Source organism: Rattus rattus, chromosome 4 (assembly GCF_011064425.1).
Source record: "Rattus rattus isolate New Zealand chromosome 4, Rrattus_CSIRO_v1, whole genome shotgun sequence".
NCBI lineage: Eukaryota > Metazoa > Chordata > Mammalia > Rodentia > Muridae > Rattus > Rattus rattus.
This window is the reverse complement of record NC_046157.1, coordinates 136,749,504-136,769,552: the sequence shown is the minus strand read 5'-3', so window position 1 is coordinate 136,769,552 and position 20,049 is coordinate 136,749,504. Positions and strand designations below refer to the sequence as shown.

Here is a 20,049-nt window from a genome sequence, read left to right as displayed (position 1 = left end):
CTGTCAGGGCCAGCAGACCTCACACACTAGCTTGAACTTGACACGCCCTGTTCCTCGTGTGGGAGGCACTCGGGGCCACTTACAGGCAGTTGCTAGCTGCACGGCCCTTCACTGGTGTTTTTGTTAGTTCCTTAGACACTTCCCCATTCTGAGAGAGTGAGCGGGTGAGGGGCGCCTTCTACCCCGTACCTCCTGTCAGTCAACACTTTCCTTGGTTCTCTCTGCTCTTTATTGTAGGGTCAGGGTTGTAGACAGCCTCTTAAGAGTTGTGCTCCAGCTTCCTCTCAGTGTAGCCCCCAGCCTGTAATGAAATCCATCCCTGTCCCCAGCTGACCGGGGCCTCTCTTATGGGAGGAAAGGCTTTTTGGAGTAGCTTCTGACCTAACATGGTAGGCACAAGCCCTGGCTTACCAGATGGTTCGAATCAATAATTGCCATATGGACCTCGTGTATCTGTATGTTCTTCATTAAAAATAAGTAACCAGAGCACGAATATGTGGCTTTAGCTTCCCCGGATAAGGGTGGATGGAAAAAACCAAGCAGCCGACTGTCGTTTCTAAATCCTGTCTGCCATACATCTAACAACCACAGGACCTTGGGTATTTACTCATGGCCAGTCTTCCTGGACCAGCATTTTCTCATGCTGTGTTTAGGCACAGACAGGCTGGAGAAAAGCGAGATGGAAAACTAGTATATCTGAACATCTATGAAGCCGGACACTCTTAGCACAATGACCGGGTACCACACTTACAAGGGAACTGCTCTGTGGATCTGTGACATTCAGATCTATGGTTCCTTGGTTAACCCTTAGCTCAGCATGCAGATGGTGGCTAGGAGTCGTATTCCCGTCATGGTTTAAATAGAAGTAAAGTCACAGACTAGTGATGTGGCCCAATGAGTGTTCAATCCCACTATGGAGTGGTTTTGGGAAGAGCAGAATATCATGATAAGCTCATAGATGATCGACGATGCGCTCTATAAACTGGGAACCTTACCATTTGGCAACTGCGACCTCTCCACAGTTTCTATTTGCTTAGCTAGAGGCAGTTAAGAACCCCCCACAGATGAAAGGAGTAAAGGACAGAGGCTTCACACCCTTGTAGCCTAATGAAGTTAGGTAAACAGCTTGCTCTACGCAGAAAACAAATACAAAAACAAAACAAAGCAATAACAACAACAAAATGGGTGTCGTCCGTCCACTGTGCTAAACCCACAAGATGAAACCCACCACATCTGTAAGAATCCTATTCAACCACCCTGCTCCACGCTCCTTCTTCTCCCTAGGTAGCTCTCCAGGGCTGGATCCTAAGGCAACTGATGGCCCTCCTGCAGCTTCTCTAACGACAGGGAGAAGGGCCACTCCTCTTGCCCAGGCTTGACCCTGCTGCCGCCTTTACAGTGGCTGCCGACTGGGAGCAGCGAAGAGACCAGGCTAGGCAGAGCCAGCACCTGGCAGAAGGCCTGTGGGGAGAGCCACCTGACCCTTTCAGATCTGCATGCATCACTGTGTGGATAATCAGGTCCAGGAAGGACCTGGCCTTGTTATTCACATTTCTCCCTTCGTGTTGACTACAATTCTCCAGCAGGGAGGAAAGGGCTGGAGGAGCTGGCCGAGTTGAAGAGATGAATGGAGTTTAGCACACAACAGAAACTTTTTTGTTTTGTTTTGGCAAGGGAGCAGCAAATGAAGCACTCTGCTGACTTCAGCAGGGCTGTGAGCAGTGGGGGCCACTTCTGGATGTTCCCCGTGGATGGTGATGGTGACTGCGTGTGGCCTTCATCAGGAGACACTAAGCAGGTCCTATTGGAGGTGGCTTTAGTTGGCACATGAACCCGTAATTGGAGAGCTGGAAGGATTTGAACTTGCACACTGCTGCTAATCTACAACGCATACACCATGCTGGTACCGTTTAGAAACACAGCATGCTTTATGCATTTTTAATATCCAATTTTATCTTATCTGAACCCCCCTGATTTCTCAGCCTTGGCATATAATTCCAGAAAACCTTTGTTTTGTTTTGTTTTCTCCCTCTGCCTTTTCTGGTACAGGGTATGACTTTGTAGCTCATGTTGGCCTGCAATTCATGGTGTAGTTTAGTCAAGTTTGAACTTGAGATCCTCCTGCCTTAGCTTCCTGAGCGCTGGGATTGCAGACACATCCCTCTGTGCCTAACTCTCGACCCTCCCTTCTTAGAAAAATGATTGAATAGCTGGCATGTCCTTGGAGGTGGGCAGTGTAGGCAGAGATGTGCAGCATGTGGGCCCTGGCGTGCACGAGCTCAGATGCACCCACCAAGCGAGAGTTTGATCTTCCCATGAACGAACGCATGGGACCATGAGCTTTGGATGAAGGTCCTCAAACTCCACCTCCAGCACCTTCAGTCAGGACGAGAGATAAGCACATGACTGATCCGTGTGTCTCGCATGGGATTCTATTCTGCTGATCAATTTTGCTCACTCTTCTCCAATCTCTGCAAGCTAACAATGCCCTTTTGGAATTTGGGTTCTGACTATTCTTCACGTTTCCAAGTTTAGATTCCTCCTGCTTGCATTTTTGGCTTCTGACCTTGTACCTCGGCCTGCCCTGTGTCCAGACTCTCTGCAGAGGAAGTATCATCCTTCTGAAAACTTCTGCACACCTTTCACTCAGAGTGTGGCAGAGAGAATAAAACAAACCCTGTCACGTAATCAGGAGCCTGGAGCTGGGCTCCGATGCTAATTAGCTCATAAGGTAGGCAAATGTCTCCATCTCCCTCGGGGCCACAATGTCCTTCACTGTTAAGTGGGGGCTCGGCGTGAGTTGATTTGCTAGGCCCCGGCTGGCCAGCAGATTCTAAGCGTTTCTCCACAAGATTCTCCATGGTTTGAACTCCTCTCAGAACATCCACTTTGTAAAAGGGCACTTGAGTGACCCATTGTTCCTTACAATCTAAGTGCTTTTGTGGGCAATTGCTGTGGATGTTTAATTCAATCCAAATAGTGCCCAGAACACATGGTGAGTGCTCCATTCATAGGCAGGATATACCTTGTTGATGTGTTGGTTCAATAACAGTTCAAATTATTAATAACCGAGAGTAATGAATAAGAACGCCTTAGTCCTCATGTACTGCCTTTGGCCCAAAGATATCAAAGTACAATTTATGAAAATCCATTTTTAATGAAATATTAAGCAGTTTCTATTTCTCCTGACCCAATGGATTTACAAGGTCTCTATTTTTCTCCCTGCATCTCCCCTATTTATAGCTGGTAAATGCTATCATATATTATACATCTTTATGACTTTCTCAATGCTTCTGTGGTTTTAGAATCACCCATCATACGTTTTCTGATCAAATTCCCTGAGATGGATTCTAGGCATCGGAAAGTAAGGGGTAGGGTGCCTGGGAAATGGTGCCAGGAAATTGGTTTTATTCCCCATTCTCTGCCGACTCACTAAATCACTATAGGCAGATCGATAAACCTTAGATACTTTAATTTCTCCTTTAGGAAGATAAAGTCATTAGACGCTTGCAGGTAGATACTAGAACCTACCAGCCCTTGTGACCATCTCCAGTGTCTGCACAATACCCAGGCCAAACGTTAGAGCAGGAACAAAGTCACAATCGTAAATGGGCCTTCGGACAATTGGGAGAGTTAAGAGACCATTCACTCCTAGCTCCTGCCTGTGCTCAAAAACTGTCAAGCCAAACCTTGGCAGTAAGGTGTTTGAAATGGTAAGAAAAAAATCAATAGATTGCTCATGTATCTTATACCAGATAGGAACATCCAAGCATGATAGAATTTTAACAACTGTTTAAAAAGTAGCAAGTTGAAGAGGATATACGTTTTATTCATTTTAAAAGAAAAAGACTACTACACTACCCAAAGGACAGGCAGGAGTGTGTTCAAGCTGACTCTACCTTTCTGAAGGTTGCTAGTTCAATACCTACACGTGTATTGTTCTTTAAAGGAGCTACGTCGAGTAAAGAGCTTTCTTGAAGAGCATCTGTTCAAACCAAGTCCAAAAACCAGTCCAGGGCACAAAGTGGCTTCATAATCCATTTGGTGCCTCACTGAATTCTGAACATAATCCAGCATTTTCAGATCGACTCCTGAGGCCTCTGCTTTATTTCCAGTAGGACAGAAGCGGAAGCCTAGCAGCATGGGATGGATTTCTGATGTGTCCCTCAGGTGGAGGAGGAGGTAAATCAGCTACAAGCTAGCCAACCTCAGTTTGGTTGTTGTCTAACACCCCCAAAAGACAGTCCACACTGATCCGCTGGACTCAGGATGCCCAGGCTTGGATTTTATGAACAATATAATATAATGCAGAAGAAAAAAAAATCACTTCTTACATACTAAAAAAAAATTGATCCTTCTAACAAGACAGAATCACCGATGATTTTTAATCTCTCCCTATATCTGCCCACTTCTAGCTTTAGTCACCTTTTCTGGATTTCTTTTATAAAGTGTGGGCAAGAGCTTTGCAGCCTACTGTAAGACTCATCCCACGCGCTATGCATCATCCATGTGTCTGGGGTGGTATAGATGCAAGGACACAGGAGAAGATTCTGGAAAGGCCATTGCGCACCTGAGAACAGGGACACCATTCAGCATTCAGGTCTAGTAGCTGTGGAAGCTTCCTAAATGAGGATGACCCATTGGTAGGCAACTTGCTCTTCATACGAGTGTGGTGTGCAGCATGAGAAGGGCTTCCGTAGTTTACCTGATGCTTCTCTACATATGCCTCAGCCTACTGTTTACTTCTGTGTGGCTGTAAACACCTGAACTCTCTAAGCTTCGGGACTGCCAAGGAAGCAGAAACGATCCTCAAAGATGATTCTATGCTCAAGCCCTGAGGTAGAATTTATGCAGAGGATTTCTTTCTTCAAAATTATTTCTCCCCATTAATAAATGTTTCATTGCATCCAAAGCTCTCTGTTTCAGTGTGCTTGGTGCAGATACTGAGGAGAGCAGTGCAGGCAGAAGAGGAAGGTGGGGGAATCTGGGAGGCCACAGTCACTTGGACCGGCAGTAACTTATCCTGAGGTGGGAACAAGGGCACCCCCACCCCGGTTGTCTCACATTCTCTTTCTAAGCCAGCCTTCACATCTGCCCATAAAAATAAATGGTTAATCAATGAATGGCATCCCATTTAATTAATTCGCTGTACCAAACAGGCAAGGTGGAGGGAGGGGCCGTGGCACTGGGGGAAAATGATGTTGAGGTAATGGGCTTTGTTGTTTCCTGTCATGTTTGTAAATCATAGTCTTAACACTTCTTTCTCTTAAAACTTTTCCTTAAAGGCCATAACAAAAATTTTAAAGCAAGCTGCCTTCATTCTAGTGAATGTGGGAACTCAGCAAGATACAGTCAAAAGGGTTTGTTCGTGTGTGTGTGTGTGTGTGTGTGTGTGTGTGTGTGTGTGTGTAGGTCGAGCTATCTATCTATCTATCTATCATCTATCTATCTATCTATCTATCTATCTATCTATCTATCTATCATCTATCTATCTATCTATCTATCTATCTATCTATCTATCTATCATCTACCAACCTACCTACCTACCTACCTACCTACCTACCTACGTATCCTCTCTAAGGGAGGGGAAGAGGGGGGACCAAGGAGCTCTTTAATAACCAAATGCTCACTTGAGCCTGTGATGACCTCTGACCCCCTCCCCTACTGTAAGGCTGTTTTTGTCATCAGGCTGTTTCTTCCTGGGGGTGAGTGGTGGTGGGTGGGTCGTGTGCAACCCCATCTGTGTGTGCCTTGTGGGGCCTCTCCATTTAATGCAGGATTATGTTACTCCCATGGAGACACTGAGCCCTGGAACACAGCCTACTAACAGGATTAGAGTTTCAGGATTTGAGACAGGAAAGCATCAGGGAAGACAGGAGGGGAGGACACTTGGGGACCCAGGCTGGAGAAGTGGCTCAAGAAACAGGCTGGAAAGGAATCATATACACTGTTCATGGAAGAGGAAGGGAGGGACGAATGCAGATGCCTCATCAGAGCCTCGGCCTCTGAGAGCTTCCTGATACCAGTGTCTATGGACTTTTTAAACGCAGCCACACCGATGTTCTGTCTGTTTCCCTTTCTTCCCCAGAATCTCTGTGCACAGCCTTGGCCTAGGAGTACAAAGAATCCAGCACCAAGGTTGGCAGCGCCAGGGAGGCTGGCCTCAGCTCTGAGACAGTTCAGCACCCGGGAGACCCAGTGAAGTTGGCTAACAGCAGCCTGACATAGAACGGTTCAAGCGCATGTATAATGACATTTTCCCTCGAGCTTCCTAAGTGGAGAGGCTAAAGGTCTGAGCTCATCCCACGACAAATGGATAAGGGACAAACTGAATTACCCAGCACACTGGACTCCTCTCAGTCCTAATGGAGGGAGATGCACAAACCGGGAGACCTGAACTTGGAAAGGGCACCTGCCCTCCTCAGAGCACATGTAACCATGTTTAGATCATACGGTTGTATCCACCTCTCTGGACACTGATGCCCTATCCCAGTTTGTGGTCTGAGTCACCTTCTGATCTTTATACAACAGTAACAAAAATAGCAAAATGACAAACCACAAGAGAAATGAATCGCAACAAGAATTCATGAAGAATTTTTTTTAAATCTTCAAATTATTAATTGGAGGAATAATTCATCCCCCAATTTAAAAAAATGAGAGGGGACATTTATTTGCTCAAGTGTAAGGCCTGGATGACTTCTCTCTGTTCCTTCCAGGTCAGTGTTTTAAAAGAGGCACACACACACACACACACACACACACACACACACACACACACAGACACAGACACACACGCACACAGACAGACACACATGCACACACACACACAGAGAGACACACAGACACACAGACACACACATACACATACACACATACACACACACACACACACACACACACAGACACACACACACACACACACACACACACACACACAGAGACAGACACACACACACAGACACAGACACATACACACACACACACCAGACACACACACACACACACACACACACACACACACACACACACCCCTCCCTCCCTCCCTTGGGGACCTGTTACTTTATAAATTGACAAATTGCTTCTCTGCTCGAGGAGAGCTTTAACCCTGGTTGCATCCGTGGAGCACCTCTGTCTGCAGATGGCCAGGTGCTCCTCTGACAGCAAGCTTCAGTGCTCCGCTGGGAACACCAAGACAGAGCTGGGAAGGGAATATCCAAGGCCATGCAGCCCATTGTCCCAGGAGATTTGCAGCAGATGTCCTGTGCTTCCAACGCATTGCCAGGGGGGACTGGCAATGTGGCTTTCTAAGGCTACTCTTTCCCTTCAAGGCTCCCTGCTTTACAAAATGATTTGTTTTAATTAAGAAAATAAATACAGGACAGAGGCGTTTGGAAGCAGGGGCTCTTGTTTTGAAGGGGTAGAGCCAAACCAAATAAACAGCCACTCCTTTCAACTCTCCATCCTCAGGATCCCGTGGTGGAGCCCGATACAGCTCAGCCTTGAATCCTGAACTGCACTGTCCTCTTTGAGACTCCCTTAGTAAACAGGGACCCCAGGCTATGCATGCCTCTCGGCTTCACAGCCTCCAGGAAACCACTTTCCCTGTGGATGGAAGGCAAGGAACAAGGCCTAGGACAGACCTGTTGAGAGCATGTGCTTCTGTGTCTTAAGCCTGGTGACCAGGAGCCTCTCCTGGGGACTCCAAGGTCCCCTTGTCCCTGAGGCAAGTTGCTTATGCTCTTGAGAGTTGCAATTCCACCTGTGAAACATGAAATTCTGAAGCAGCCTGAGGCTTGTAGAACCTCTTAGCACTTGTCCTCACACTAGTGTGAGCTTGGTGTGTCCCTCCCACTTATTATTGGGTAATCCTGCAGAGTCATGGGCCCAAGGCTGATTCTACTCCATCCTTTCTATCCTCAACCTGGCCATTGGGGTTTAGAACAACTGTTTTTTGTGTTGACTTCTTCTTCTTCTTCTTCTTCTTCTTCTTCTTCTTCTTCTTCTTCTTCTTCTTCTTCTTCTTCTTCTTCTTCTTCTTCTTCTTCTTTTTTTTTTCAAATAGAAAAGCCTGCCCGCAACACCAAAAAATAAGGGAAAGATGTCCAAACTATCCCAATAAGGAAAAGGAAAGCTGGCAATTGTCCCACTGACCCAACAACAGTCATGTCTCCATTCCTCAGGCATAGACTGACACTTGGTTACAGACTTATGGGATATGAATCTTCGAGGAGGGAAGGCTCGTGACCAAGGACCGGCAGTGCCTTTAAGCTGTTCCCGCTGTTCTCCAAGTACATCACTCGGTGTGTATGTGCATGGCTGCACCTGTAATGATACACACTTGCCCGTGAAACTTCTCACCCCTGTTTTGATAGCAACATGCCTATGGCTGGCATGCTACTCACAGCTGGAAAAACCAAAAGGCATCAGTTTCTGCTGTGGTTTCTGAAGGGACGCATGTGAAGTCATTTGTATAATCTGAGGGAGCACATGAGTGGGTTATGGGTTCTAATGGGTGGAGGAGCTCCCTGCTTTGTGGTCACACTATAAATATGCATAAGGGGGGTCCGCCTATATAAAAATCATGGGTTCCATATTTATGGCATGTGAAGCCGGGTGAGGACTGGGGGATGTGTTGTACATGTGGTCTGCATAAGCGGGCTGTGTTTTTTGCCAGGAAGAAGCTCATGAACCACATAGATCAGGCTTTCCCCGGGAACCTCATGAATACCTTTGGTCACAAAGAGACTAGGCAGAGGCTGCTCACTGACTGGGGAGGCTGGAGAGGAGTTCTTTACAGTCGTCCACACCTCCTGGTAGCAAGAAGAAAGATACTCACAGGCTTAGGCCTTGTCCAGCCTGGGCGAAAATTACCATGAAACAGCACGACCATCCCTCGCCACCTTGAGAGCCCATTAATCTTGTTTTTCTCCAGATTCTCCAGTTCCCTGGTCTCTCGTATGCTCCATTGGTGTTGACAGTGATCAGGGAATTGAGACTGAGTTTCCAAATTTGTGCCCAAATGTCACAACCGCTTTCTACTTCCTAAGCACTGGGAAGGTGTTTTCCAGTTCTTTCCCAGAGCTCTAGAGCCCAGCAAGCTGCTGCCTCTTCCTCTGTTCTGCCTTTTCCTCAAGTCCTGCTGTCTGAATTTCACTTTCAAGCCCACCACGTAACACAGAGAGCTTGGCACTGCGCCCAGCATCCAGAAACCACAAAGAGAAACTCAGCGGTAATGCCAGCGTGGATGAGCTCCTCCACACAGCCTCACTGCCCTCCAGTCCCCTCCTTCCTGCAGCCTCCTTGTCATGGCATCAAATCAAACTGCGGCAGACTTGACAAATCTATTTGGCATGGTTCGCTCAACTATTTCAACCTGAGCAGCCCGGGGAGCTGCACATTAAACACAGCTATCTGGGGGAGACCTGTTAGTGAGGAGACTGCAGAGAGCAGCCTTGCAGGGGAGGAGGACAGGAAGGCCCTTGGCCTCCCACCGCATGCACAACAGGGTGAGGGAGCGGAGACTAATTGGCCGGGTTTCCATTTTCCTTCCTTGTTTTGAGTACCAGGAGAATGTCTTTCTAATAGAAAGAGAGAGGGCTTTTCCTCAGTCCCACTTCCTCTTGTGCGGGCCAAACCGATCCTCTAGCACAGAAATGCAAACAACACCTCCAAGTTACCCATTGGTTACGGGGGAGAGACGTTTTGCCAAAGGTGGGAAGAGGGTGCAGACGACAGTGAGAATGTATTTGACACGGGAACGTTGAAAAGGATCGGTCTGAAGATTAGAAAGCTCAATTCAGTTCTCAGGAATATCTTCCCTGGGAAAGTGAATAGCAGGGATAAAGCCGGGACAGCGTTCTATCAAAATGTGCAGTGCTAAGGTATTTCCAAAAGCAGATTTCCTACAAATGGTGTTTTAAATAGCATCCCAGTCCATCTGTGTGCTTTTAAAATCAGCTTATGCTACAGCATCCCTCTGGCCAGCACTGCTTAGTCATTGAACCTGGACAAGGAGACAGTCAGGGGAGCCTCGTGCTTCTGCCCGGGACCCACTCCTACCTGGCTGCTGGCCCTCACCTACTCGCTGAGCCCTCAGGTTTTAGCACTTTCTTATTGAAAATGTGGGTGGAGAGAGAAACGTGGGTGGAACGGGAATGGGGTGAGATGAGGACTCAGCTCCTGGGACTTCCCCTGGTCTCCAGTGCTGATTCAGTTCCTGCTTCTAACCAGTCTCTGGCCTTTCCAAACTAAGGCAATGGGAGACCAGACCTAACCTATGGGTAAAGGTGAGGATATCTTTCCATTGCTAAACATTTCGTTTTATTTACTGGGCACGTGAAGCAATTTGTATGTAAGCGAGATCCCTCGTAATATCTAGAAACCATATTTTCATATGAACGGTGCCATGTTACTATGGCGATTTTTTATTAAAAAGAAAGCTACTCCTTAAAAAAAAAAACCCACAATTCCTGAGTGAGACTGCCAACGTTATAGGGCAGAATTTTGTAGGTCCAAGGATTCTGAGTGTATGTGTGGTTATGGGACGGTGGCATGGGCCAAGGAGATGCTCTTTTGGAAATGCTTATCGGTTGTGGGTGCCTTATTTTGATAACTTACGTCTTTGCAGACCAGAACCTGGTGGGACTGTAGCAAAGGAAGAGAAACGGACCTATTTTTAAGTCTCTCTTGATTCCCTTCCAGGGGAGGGGCAGCAGCCTCTGGGATCCCTGCGATGTCTCCTTTACCAGGGCTTTCAGGGATCACCTTGGGCTGTGCTCCCGTCACAGAGGCACCTGTTCCCACTCAGGTGAAGACAGAGCATCTCCACTGAGCCCTCCATATGCCAAATGCAGCTCATCGCCAGCTGCAGAAACAGAATGCCACGTGTTTTTAAGAGTGCCGAGTGCCAGACACTCATCCCAGCATACAACAAAAGCCTCCCATCGCCCACGTGGACCACATGTCTGGGAGCTGCAGACACCAAAGGCACCGGCCCAGAGGATTCAACTTTCCCACTAATCACGACGGCCAATTCAGATCCCAACCCTGACAAAGGGATTTCTTCTCATTATTTATTGTCCTGGTTCTTCTCGGGGACACCGGGACTCCCTCTTAGGGTTTGCGTCCTTTTATTCCCAGACCTCAGTAACTCCTCAACTGGCATTTCATACAGTTTTGTGATTGTTAACCCAGCATGGGGAAGAGACTCAGGCCATAAATGCTCAATGAGTCCTGCTAGGGGTGTGGGGAGGCCAGGATGAGATAGGCATTTTCCTTCATTAACACTCAGGTAACGCCTGTAAGTCCCCTCCTTCTTCCCCTCAGCTTTGCAAAAAATAACAACAAAAACAAACAAAACAAACAAACAAAACCCCCAAAACCAAAAACAACAACAACAACAACAACAAAAAACCCAGCAGCCAGGCTGCTGGAGAAATGGAGTTTTCCAATCATTTTAACATGAAAAAGTAGAATATCATGGCCAGTGTATCCCTTGCCTCCAACAGTTCTAAGAGCCTTACTAAACAATAGCTCTTCCCCAACATGGGGTCAACCTGAAGCTCTCCCGCCCACTTGGGAAAAACCCAACCTACCTTGTGGTTTTTGCCATGCCGGTAGATCATCCAATCTTCCCCGTTTGTGCTGACTTCCAGCTTGTACGATTTGACGTAGTAGCCCTTCTGGGTCTCCCTGGAAATGGCTCCTTGTGTTGCAATGGCTGTGAGCATGGTTAGGAATCGCAGGTCCACCTGGGAAGAGAAGTCAGAGAGTAAGGGGACCACAATCTCAACAATATCTGGCCTAGTCTGCAAAGGACACTGTGGTCTTGCTAAGCTCACAAACCTGAGTGTGAATCACCAATCTGATTCCACTGGACAGTCCTTACCACCATGGACATTTCCCCTTGAAAACTGATTTTCTTTCTTTTCTTTCACTTTTTTTTAAAGTTTCCCTTTCACTTGCAGATCTGAATGGATAATATCAAGTTTCTTCTGACTACTGACTACTCAGACTTCTGACCCCTCATTAACCTATGGTCTGCTTCAGACCGTGAAGGCAGAACTGTCCTGAAGGAAGGCTGAAAGGCAAAACTCCTCTGTTCCAGTGCGACCCACTGTAATGCTCCAGAAGTGACACTCCACAGCTGCCTTTTCAACCTTTATTCCCTCACTCCATTGTGTTTATAATCACTCGGGTCACCAAGGGGTCAAAGGACAGGCAGAGTCTGCCCAAGTAATTAGGCTTATGTACTAAGTCCTGACCTTTCACTCTACGAGGAGGACAGCCAGCAGTTGAGGTATCTTCCCTCTGACGATGCCAAACCCATTTGGAAATTACTGGATGGTGCTCCTCTGCTGGCTATGGTCTTTCTTAAAGGCAGTCTGTACAAGTGTTATTGTGTGCAGACTGATGAAAGCCACGTTAGTAAGCACTTCTTGGCTGCTCAACGTGTGTGTGGCCTTATGACACATTCAAAAGAAATCCACAATAATACGAGAAAAGGTAGAGAGCGATAACGAAAAATAGGCTATTCAGGGGCAAAAAAAAAAAAAATAAGGATATAGAAAATAGACTGTAACAACAAAGAACTTTCTAGAAGCTTTGCAAGATGAAAGGAATTTTGGAGAGGCAGAGGGGACAGACAGTGACAAATGGTCTGAGAGTTGTGTTCTTAGAACCTCTGTGGCTCCCTGGAGTTTCTAAGTGGTCTCTCTCCCTTCCCTGATGCCTGCAGAGCAGTATCTGTCTTAGAGCAGAGGTCACCATGTCGCATCAGAGCCGGGACAGGCTTGTCAATGGGTCACAAGGCTGCCTGTGTGTGTCATAAAAGCAGACATTGCCCTAGTATAGAACTGGCAGTTTGTTCTTCCCGTTTACTCATTCCCAGGGGATCAGAGCTGGACCCCTGTGCTGTGCAGGAAGATTACTCAACATGAGCTGCAAGACTTGCTCAGGAAGACTGCAGACAATAGTCTGAAAAGACACTGCCGAGCATCTGGGTAGCTTGAGTTTCGTTCCCCGTAGTGACATTTTCCCATGTGTTCTCTGATAGCTATGTGTAAAACCTTCCTGGCAGGCTCCTTCCAGATAGCAAAGATCAGAAGAAGTTGCCATATTCAGCTAGCACCCAACAAACCTGCCTTCAGGAAAATGCTCTCCCCACATCTCAGATGCCTTCCCGTGCCAAGAATGAGGAAGATCAGGAACTATTTATAGAATATTCCTTTGATACTGATAGGGCAAACAGTATCCTGGCCAACAACTCTCCTCAGGTCCACTAATGGGCATAGGGGCAAGGGCAAGTGGTCCTCTTACTCATCACTTTATGCCAGCACACAGCACAGTACCTTTTCGGACGGATGATGGATGGATGGATGGATGGATGGATGGATGGATGGATGGATGGATGGATGAATACAATCCTCATGCATTCTATTTTTTTTTTAGGGGCCACACCACTATCCCATCAACACACACATTCTCATTCCTCCCCACCAGCATCCCAGTGCACACCTGGAGATACTCCTTGTTGGAATCCACGTTGGGTGTCCAGCCGTTGTCATCACCATGGAGCCGGCTCTGTTGAGGAGTCCACCTCCCATCAGAGAAGGTGGATGAGGCACTGATCTGTTCATTAGCAATCCGGCCAGACTCCATTCCCAGAGGGGCATTGCACTGAAAGTCTGGGGAATAGAGATCGGTCAAGGGTAGAGTTAGGCATCTTAACATCAAACTGCTGGGGCCCCCCCAGACACTGTTTCCTTCTAGGGACAAGTCCTTACAGGCACTCCCTCATCTCGAATCTAATTATACGCTCACACTTTAAAAACAACTACACTAAGTCACACAGTTAACAACCCCTCTGGGTCTTCAAGGAACTAAATTGGACCTAAAAGAAATTAGATGATAGATAAATAAGAATCATCATATAAATTAAAAACACCATCTAAAACACGAGGGCTGCGGGCTATGAAGGCTTTGAGGTGCCAGATGCACCAGCCATGATACAGGTGAACACAACAATTTGGGTGGCCTGAGCCATTGTGGGAAGCCTGCTTTATTAACCCACACCCAGGAGGCACTCGTGCATGTCTCTCAGCCAAGTGTTTCCTGATTTCTGGCATAGAAGACAGGCACTACAAAGTATAAATACCCATCTTTAGGAAACTTCTCCGTGAGGACATGCGCACCCCATTGAGTTCCCCTCCACCAACCGACTAGGCTAACAGATCCAGGAGTCTCTGACCCTGGTCTGACGCCATCAGAGAAAGTGCCACCCTTCAGCTGGATGCTGTGGACAATGACCAGTGTTTGCAGAGGACACGTGTTTGATAAAACCCAGCCACCTTTCTGAGGTATCAAATCTATTCTTCAGCACTGTGGCTGCACTGGCCATTTACTGAGCCAGCTATAGCTTGCTACGTGGTTCCTCATGCACTCTTCAGGAACTCTGGAAAACACAGAAGCAAGCATTCAGAGCAGAGCTCGTTCATTTTCCTGGCAGATCAGGCTGCTGCGTCTGTAGTCACATGGGTAGTGAGCTGTCTACAACAGTGGCAGAAGTTCCTCAGTTCTCATCGTCTGAAAGTGCTTGCTTTTTTTTTTCTTTTTCTTTTTTTTTTTTTTCCTTTTGGGAAATCATTTGTGTCTCTAAGCAGCCACGGCAGTGAGTCTGAAACTCAGGGCTGGGAGCAGATGGCTTGAAAATGGGCCTTCAGGATGGGAGACCGGTGGCTCTGGTGGCAGGTTCCACAACAGCTGGGCTCACCGCAGCTCTTTGCAGATGCTGCGTGCAGTGCCTGGCACTCAGTAGAAGCTCCCGAAACCGTGTATCTTGCATGTATGAAGTGGAAGTCATAGGATTGCACGTCTAGCCAGAGAAACTCTACTCGGAGCTTCAGAGCTTTATGTAATATTGAGTTACACAGGGCTGATTTTTGACAATGGGTTTGAGGTCTGGAGGAACTGACCTAGACCTGAAAAGGTTAGACACCATATGCATCATCCACAATTTCTCCACCGATGGACGAGGGAACCCAGGCTCGAGATAGTCCTGTGACTTTCTCTGGGAATAACTCTTACTTGTTTCTTTGGTTGGTTGGTTTTTATAAGGAAATGAGACCCCCAGATGGACACTGTCCTTTTCCCATTCATCTTTGCTGGGAAGGAAAACACAGTTTTCCTTGAACCCAGATAACACTGCCAAGTCCTCAGCACTCCTGTCAACTGTTTCCGAAGGGGTGAGCCCTCCTGTACCCACACATGTCCCTCATGAGAGGACAGGACAGGGATTCCAAAATGGTCAACTCACTCTCAGGTGGTTCTTGGTGGACCAAATAGTAACGTGCTGAGAAGCCATCCTTGGCCACGGCCATGTCGGTGTGAAAGGTCAGGGAGAGGATCCCCGTGGACGAGCGGAGTTTGGAGGGTGTTTTCGTCCCGCAGTACTTCCCAATCAGAGGCCCAACTGGATATAGGAGACAAAGAGTAGTCAGAAAAATCTCAAATTGGCTTTCAATGTTTTCTCTCTCTACAACTTTGCGGACCCTGCTGCCAACGCCTTGATGTAAAAACTGAAGGCGTGCTTGGAGAATAATGTCTGATATTTCCCCTGCACATTAAAAAGGACTTTCCCTGAGCTGACTTTGTTCTGTGCTTCCATCCCTGAGAGATAGGCCAGAAGGTATCATTACAGTACCTGCTCTACAGAGGGAGAAATTGAGTTTCGGAAGGTCAGTGACATTTCCCTGTTCACATTACTAGGAAATAGCAGAGCTGAGACCCAAACCCTGCTTGCCTGCCCAAATCTTACGCTTTTCTCAAGATGAAATTGTTCCTATGTACCAGGAATCCTTTACTTTAGAAAATCCTTAGAGCAACCACGAAGACAAACAATTTGTTTCCTTTCCAATACTAATTACACGATCCGTGTTGGTTCCTCACCTGATTTATACAGGCTCCTCTTGGCCATAAATGATTGCTTTTCAATAGCCATGACTATATTAATAGTAATGAAATAATAAATAGTACTCGTGATAATAGTGAGGATAGATCATTTCACAGTCAGGATCCTGAGAGGTTCAATAACTTGGCTGAGCTCTACAGCAGAGAGATTCAAGTCTAGTCAGTCTGGCTAGTCCTTCCACATGGTCACAACATACGATATTGATTACCTTCTATTCAAAAAAACTTGGTGTAGAAAGGAACATCACCTATAGTTTTGCAGTCTCTGATGGTTAATCTCAGTTGTCAACTTGATGAAATTTAGAATTACCTTAGAGATAGTCTTCTAGGTATATCTCTGGGGGGATTTCCCTGATGGGGTTAATTTTAGTGGGAAGATCTGCCCACTTTGGGTGCTACTATTCCCTAGGCCAGAGTCCTGACCTTTATAAGAAGGAGAAAGGGAGATGAGCATGAGCATTCACTCACCATGTGGAATGCCATCCCAGATGTCCAGCCAGTCATATTTACAGTCTCCTTCCCCCACTTGTAGAGGGTCATGCTCCAGGTCAAAGGTCAAGAACTGTAGGATGATCTCCATCCTGGGTTTGGCCAGGATGGTGAAGGTACAGTCCAGATTGTGTGGATATTTCTCTGGAAACCCTGGAGATTCAATGGTCCCATTGGGGCTTGTAAAGTTCTTGGAACAATCTTCAGAGCCTGTGTGCCAGAGAGAGAGAGAGAGAGAGAGAGAGAGAGAGAGAGAGAGAGAGAGAGAGAGAGAGATCATTAGAGAGTAACCTTTCTTTGCTGTGTCCTCTGCTTTGGGTTATTTAAATGTTTGCATTTATGTCCCTCTACTCACAAGGTCTTTATTTCTTCTCAAGTGGCCCTTGGAGCAACATACCCTTCCCCTCTAAGTTTCCAGCCCTCTAGCCAGCCTCCCTTTTGGACAGGAATTAGGGCAGAGCGGCCAATTGCTTTGAATATTAGATACGAGCAACAGTTGAGGGTAAGAGGTAAAGAGGGTGTGTGTGTGTGTGTGTGTGTGTGTGTGTGTGTGTGTGTGTGAGAGAGAGAGAGAGAGAGAGAGAGAGAGAGAGAGATCTTGAAAGAGGAACAAAGTCTTCTTTCTCAATTACTCAGCTGCTCACTCCAGAATGTAAGTTATTTCAATCCTTAAGGAAGGCTCGCTGGTTGCCAGCAGAGAAGACAATGTTATCCCTTATTTATTGCTGACCTCAACACTAGCCTCTATTGTACCCTAGCCAGCTAAGTGCCCCTTTTCCCTCCAAGTTCCAAGGTGCCTCAGGGGAGGGGCAAAGGGGAGCCTTAGCCCCATTCATGTCCTGACTGTATTAAAACGGGCTGCTCTGTAGTGGTGGGACAATTAACAATCGCGGTTTTTAGCCGGTGGATCACAGCAGGGCGTTGGGGATGTTAAAGGCCGCTAGGGCGGCGAGTCTGGAAAAATGCAGCAGTGGATTGACATTTGGAAGTCTTCTGGTGCCTTTGTGGTGGGGATGGCCTTGTTTCTCTCCTAAGCTCTTGGGTTAGCTTTCTGGGGACGCATCCCGATAGAACATGACACACACTCCCAGCCTGCTGCAAACTTGGAAAGCAGCAGGGGCAGTGGGAGGATTACAACCACCACAACCCCAGACCTCGAGGCGGAGTCATAGCAAAGGAGCCCTTGTGCTTTAAACCCAGTAACTGTTCCTCTGGGCGGAGCCAGGAATGGAGCCTGGAAACTCAGAGACCCCGAATGTACACAGAGCAAGAATGGGTACAAGCTAATGACGTGGATGCAAATGCTGGCAATTACAGTGGTTTTTAATCACTGCCTTTGGATTTTAAAATAAGTAAAGGAAGCAGGACTTACAAAGGGGATAACAGACACTCTAAGCATGAAGAAAACAACAACAACAACAATGAAATACCCAATAAGCCAGGTGTTTATTGGCAGGAAGTACCCTCTGGGGATCACACTGAAATATAACTGTGGGATGTCAATTTGCCCATCTTAGCCAGCAGCGGCGTCTTTATCTGGGGCTCCTGTAGCAGGACCCTCTGCAAGTCTCTTTATAGATGATGACTTTCTGGAAAGCTGCAAATGTCTGACTTGGAGAAGGTACCATGCAAATAAGCCTATGTGTATTTGGGGCAAGCGCATCACTTTCTGTAGCTGGAACAGCATAGGAAATTCCCAGTAGCTACGGCTATATCCATCGGCGCTTCCTCTCCATTGTCATTGCTGCATCTTGGGTTGTAGGAGCAAGAACAAACCTTCCTGGGTTATTTGGAGCTCTAGGCGCCATATCTCAGAGGCTTTGCCTTTCGTTCAATGGCACAGCGGCAGCAAGGAAGTCCCAGCATGGCCAGTGGGCAGCTAGCTTGGGTGGGATGAGCTGGGGTGGCCCTCCTCCCTTCCTCAGGCAGCAAACTCCTGAGGGCTTCCTCAGTGGCCTGGGATGATGTGATTTGGGAAAGCCAGGCCAGCTGGCTGGTCTTCAGGGGCCAAGAAGAATTTTGAAAAGGTTAGAGTTTAAGGCTGCTATGCAGATTTCTTCATAGTGCAAATATGGAGCCTCACACAGTACTGGGTGGAAATCGACTCTGTTCACAACTGACTGGAAAGTTAGCTTCTTGAGAGTCCCCTCCCAGAGCTGGCTCTATTGTCAACTCTTTAGAAGGCGTGGGGACTTGGCACCTCCTTGGGAGTTGAGAATTTATGATAGAATCTTTGATCCTTGTCATCCACGGGGGAACAAAGTGTTTCAACAATGGACATACAGCGCCTCATATGGGCCCTGGAGAATGTGAGATTCAAAAGCATTCAGTTTCAGCATCCCCAGGCTTAGCATGTAACTGGAAGGGACTTTTCAATGTTAAGTACTTAAAGTCAAACAAATAACAAACAAACAAAACAAAACAAAAAAAAAAACAAAAAACCAGTGCATGTCTGACACATTGTTAGAAGTGGATACACTCTGTGGCTTGTTTTGAATGAGGTAAGAAAACATTATTGTTTTATCCTTTGTAAGCAGAAAAGAATCCGGCATCTTTTAAAATTTTATATTTGTCTCTAGTCCTACCATGGTCAAAGCACCTGAGTGGCAACTAAAAATCCAAAGTCAAAAGGGATCCTGGAAAAGGAGACAAATTTGCATCTTGCAGAAATCTGACAAATTCATAATCCTTTCCTGCAACATGTTAAAAGGACAAAATTTTTTAAAATACCCAGCAGACAAATGTTTATGTCAGTTCAATGACAAGACCAACATGAGTTCAGGCAAGCATGAACTATGTATTGAATTCTAGGACAGTGTGGGCTACAGAGTGAGTCTCTGTCTCATAAAACAACATAAATCTGAAGTTGGGAGGCTGGACTGTTGTGAACCATTCCATCTGAAAGGGCTTTGGCACACAGGACAGTTTATAACAGGGAGGCTGAGGAGGAGGAACCTAACCATACAAGGATATTAAAACACAAGGGCCTATCCGCAGTCAAGCTTGACTTGACCAAATGTAGCGATGCTAGGCCTTTATCTTAGGGGTTCCGGAGTACTGGGCATTCCTCTTCCAGGGGGCAAGCCTCACAATTTTACTTTCAGAAATGCCACCAAGTAATGGACACAGGAGATAAACTTAGATTTTAAACTTCTGCTAAAAGAACATCAGAAAAGCAAAAAACACTTCCAACTGATTGTGATTCCTGTGTCACCTTTCAACTTTTAAAAAATTTCCTTTCCTTATTCTGTTCCAGGTGACACAGCCTGGTAAAAATATACAATGTTTTTTCCTCCCTTTAGGGTAGACAGGACCTTCCACTCCAGCCATATGCTCTGTTTGTCCCAGTCTTTTGGGTGCAAGTTTCTCAGTGTAACTCTGTAGCAGAGCTTGCAGAAAGGCAAGCTTCCAGAGCTTTCTGTATGGCTGTTTGTGTATCTGTGTTTACAGTTCCCCCTCTCTTTTCATGAATCTGACTGGCAAACATGTTTGTTTGGGTTTCTTCTGAATGTCCACCCATTTCTTTCATGCTCTGAGGATGACGTAAACTTTGTAAACTGTGTATTTTCTCACAGGACTGCAACCATGGAAATA

At 46.6% G+C, this 20,049-nt stretch overlaps 1 protein-coding gene across 2 annotated transcripts in view; it reads right to left on the bottom strand.

Annotated features, from left to right (window-relative positions):
• Nucleotides 1-20,049, bottom strand: part of Nrp2 (neuropilin 2) — a 112,943-nt gene that overhangs the window by 55,430 nt on the left and 37,464 nt on the right. For both annotated transcript variants that reach the window (XM_032901198.1, XM_032901197.1), the window contains exons 4-7: nt 16,435-16,665; nt 15,314-15,469; nt 13,516-13,685; nt 11,595-11,750 (exon numbers count right to left, since the gene is read on the bottom strand). In XM_032901198.1, the coding sequence (XP_032757089.1) occupies nt 11,595-11,750; nt 13,516-13,685; nt 15,314-15,469; nt 16,435-16,665 (713 nt within the window). The remainder of the gene's footprint in view (nt 1-11,594; nt 11,751-13,515; nt 13,686-15,313; nt 15,470-16,434; nt 16,666-20,049) is intronic.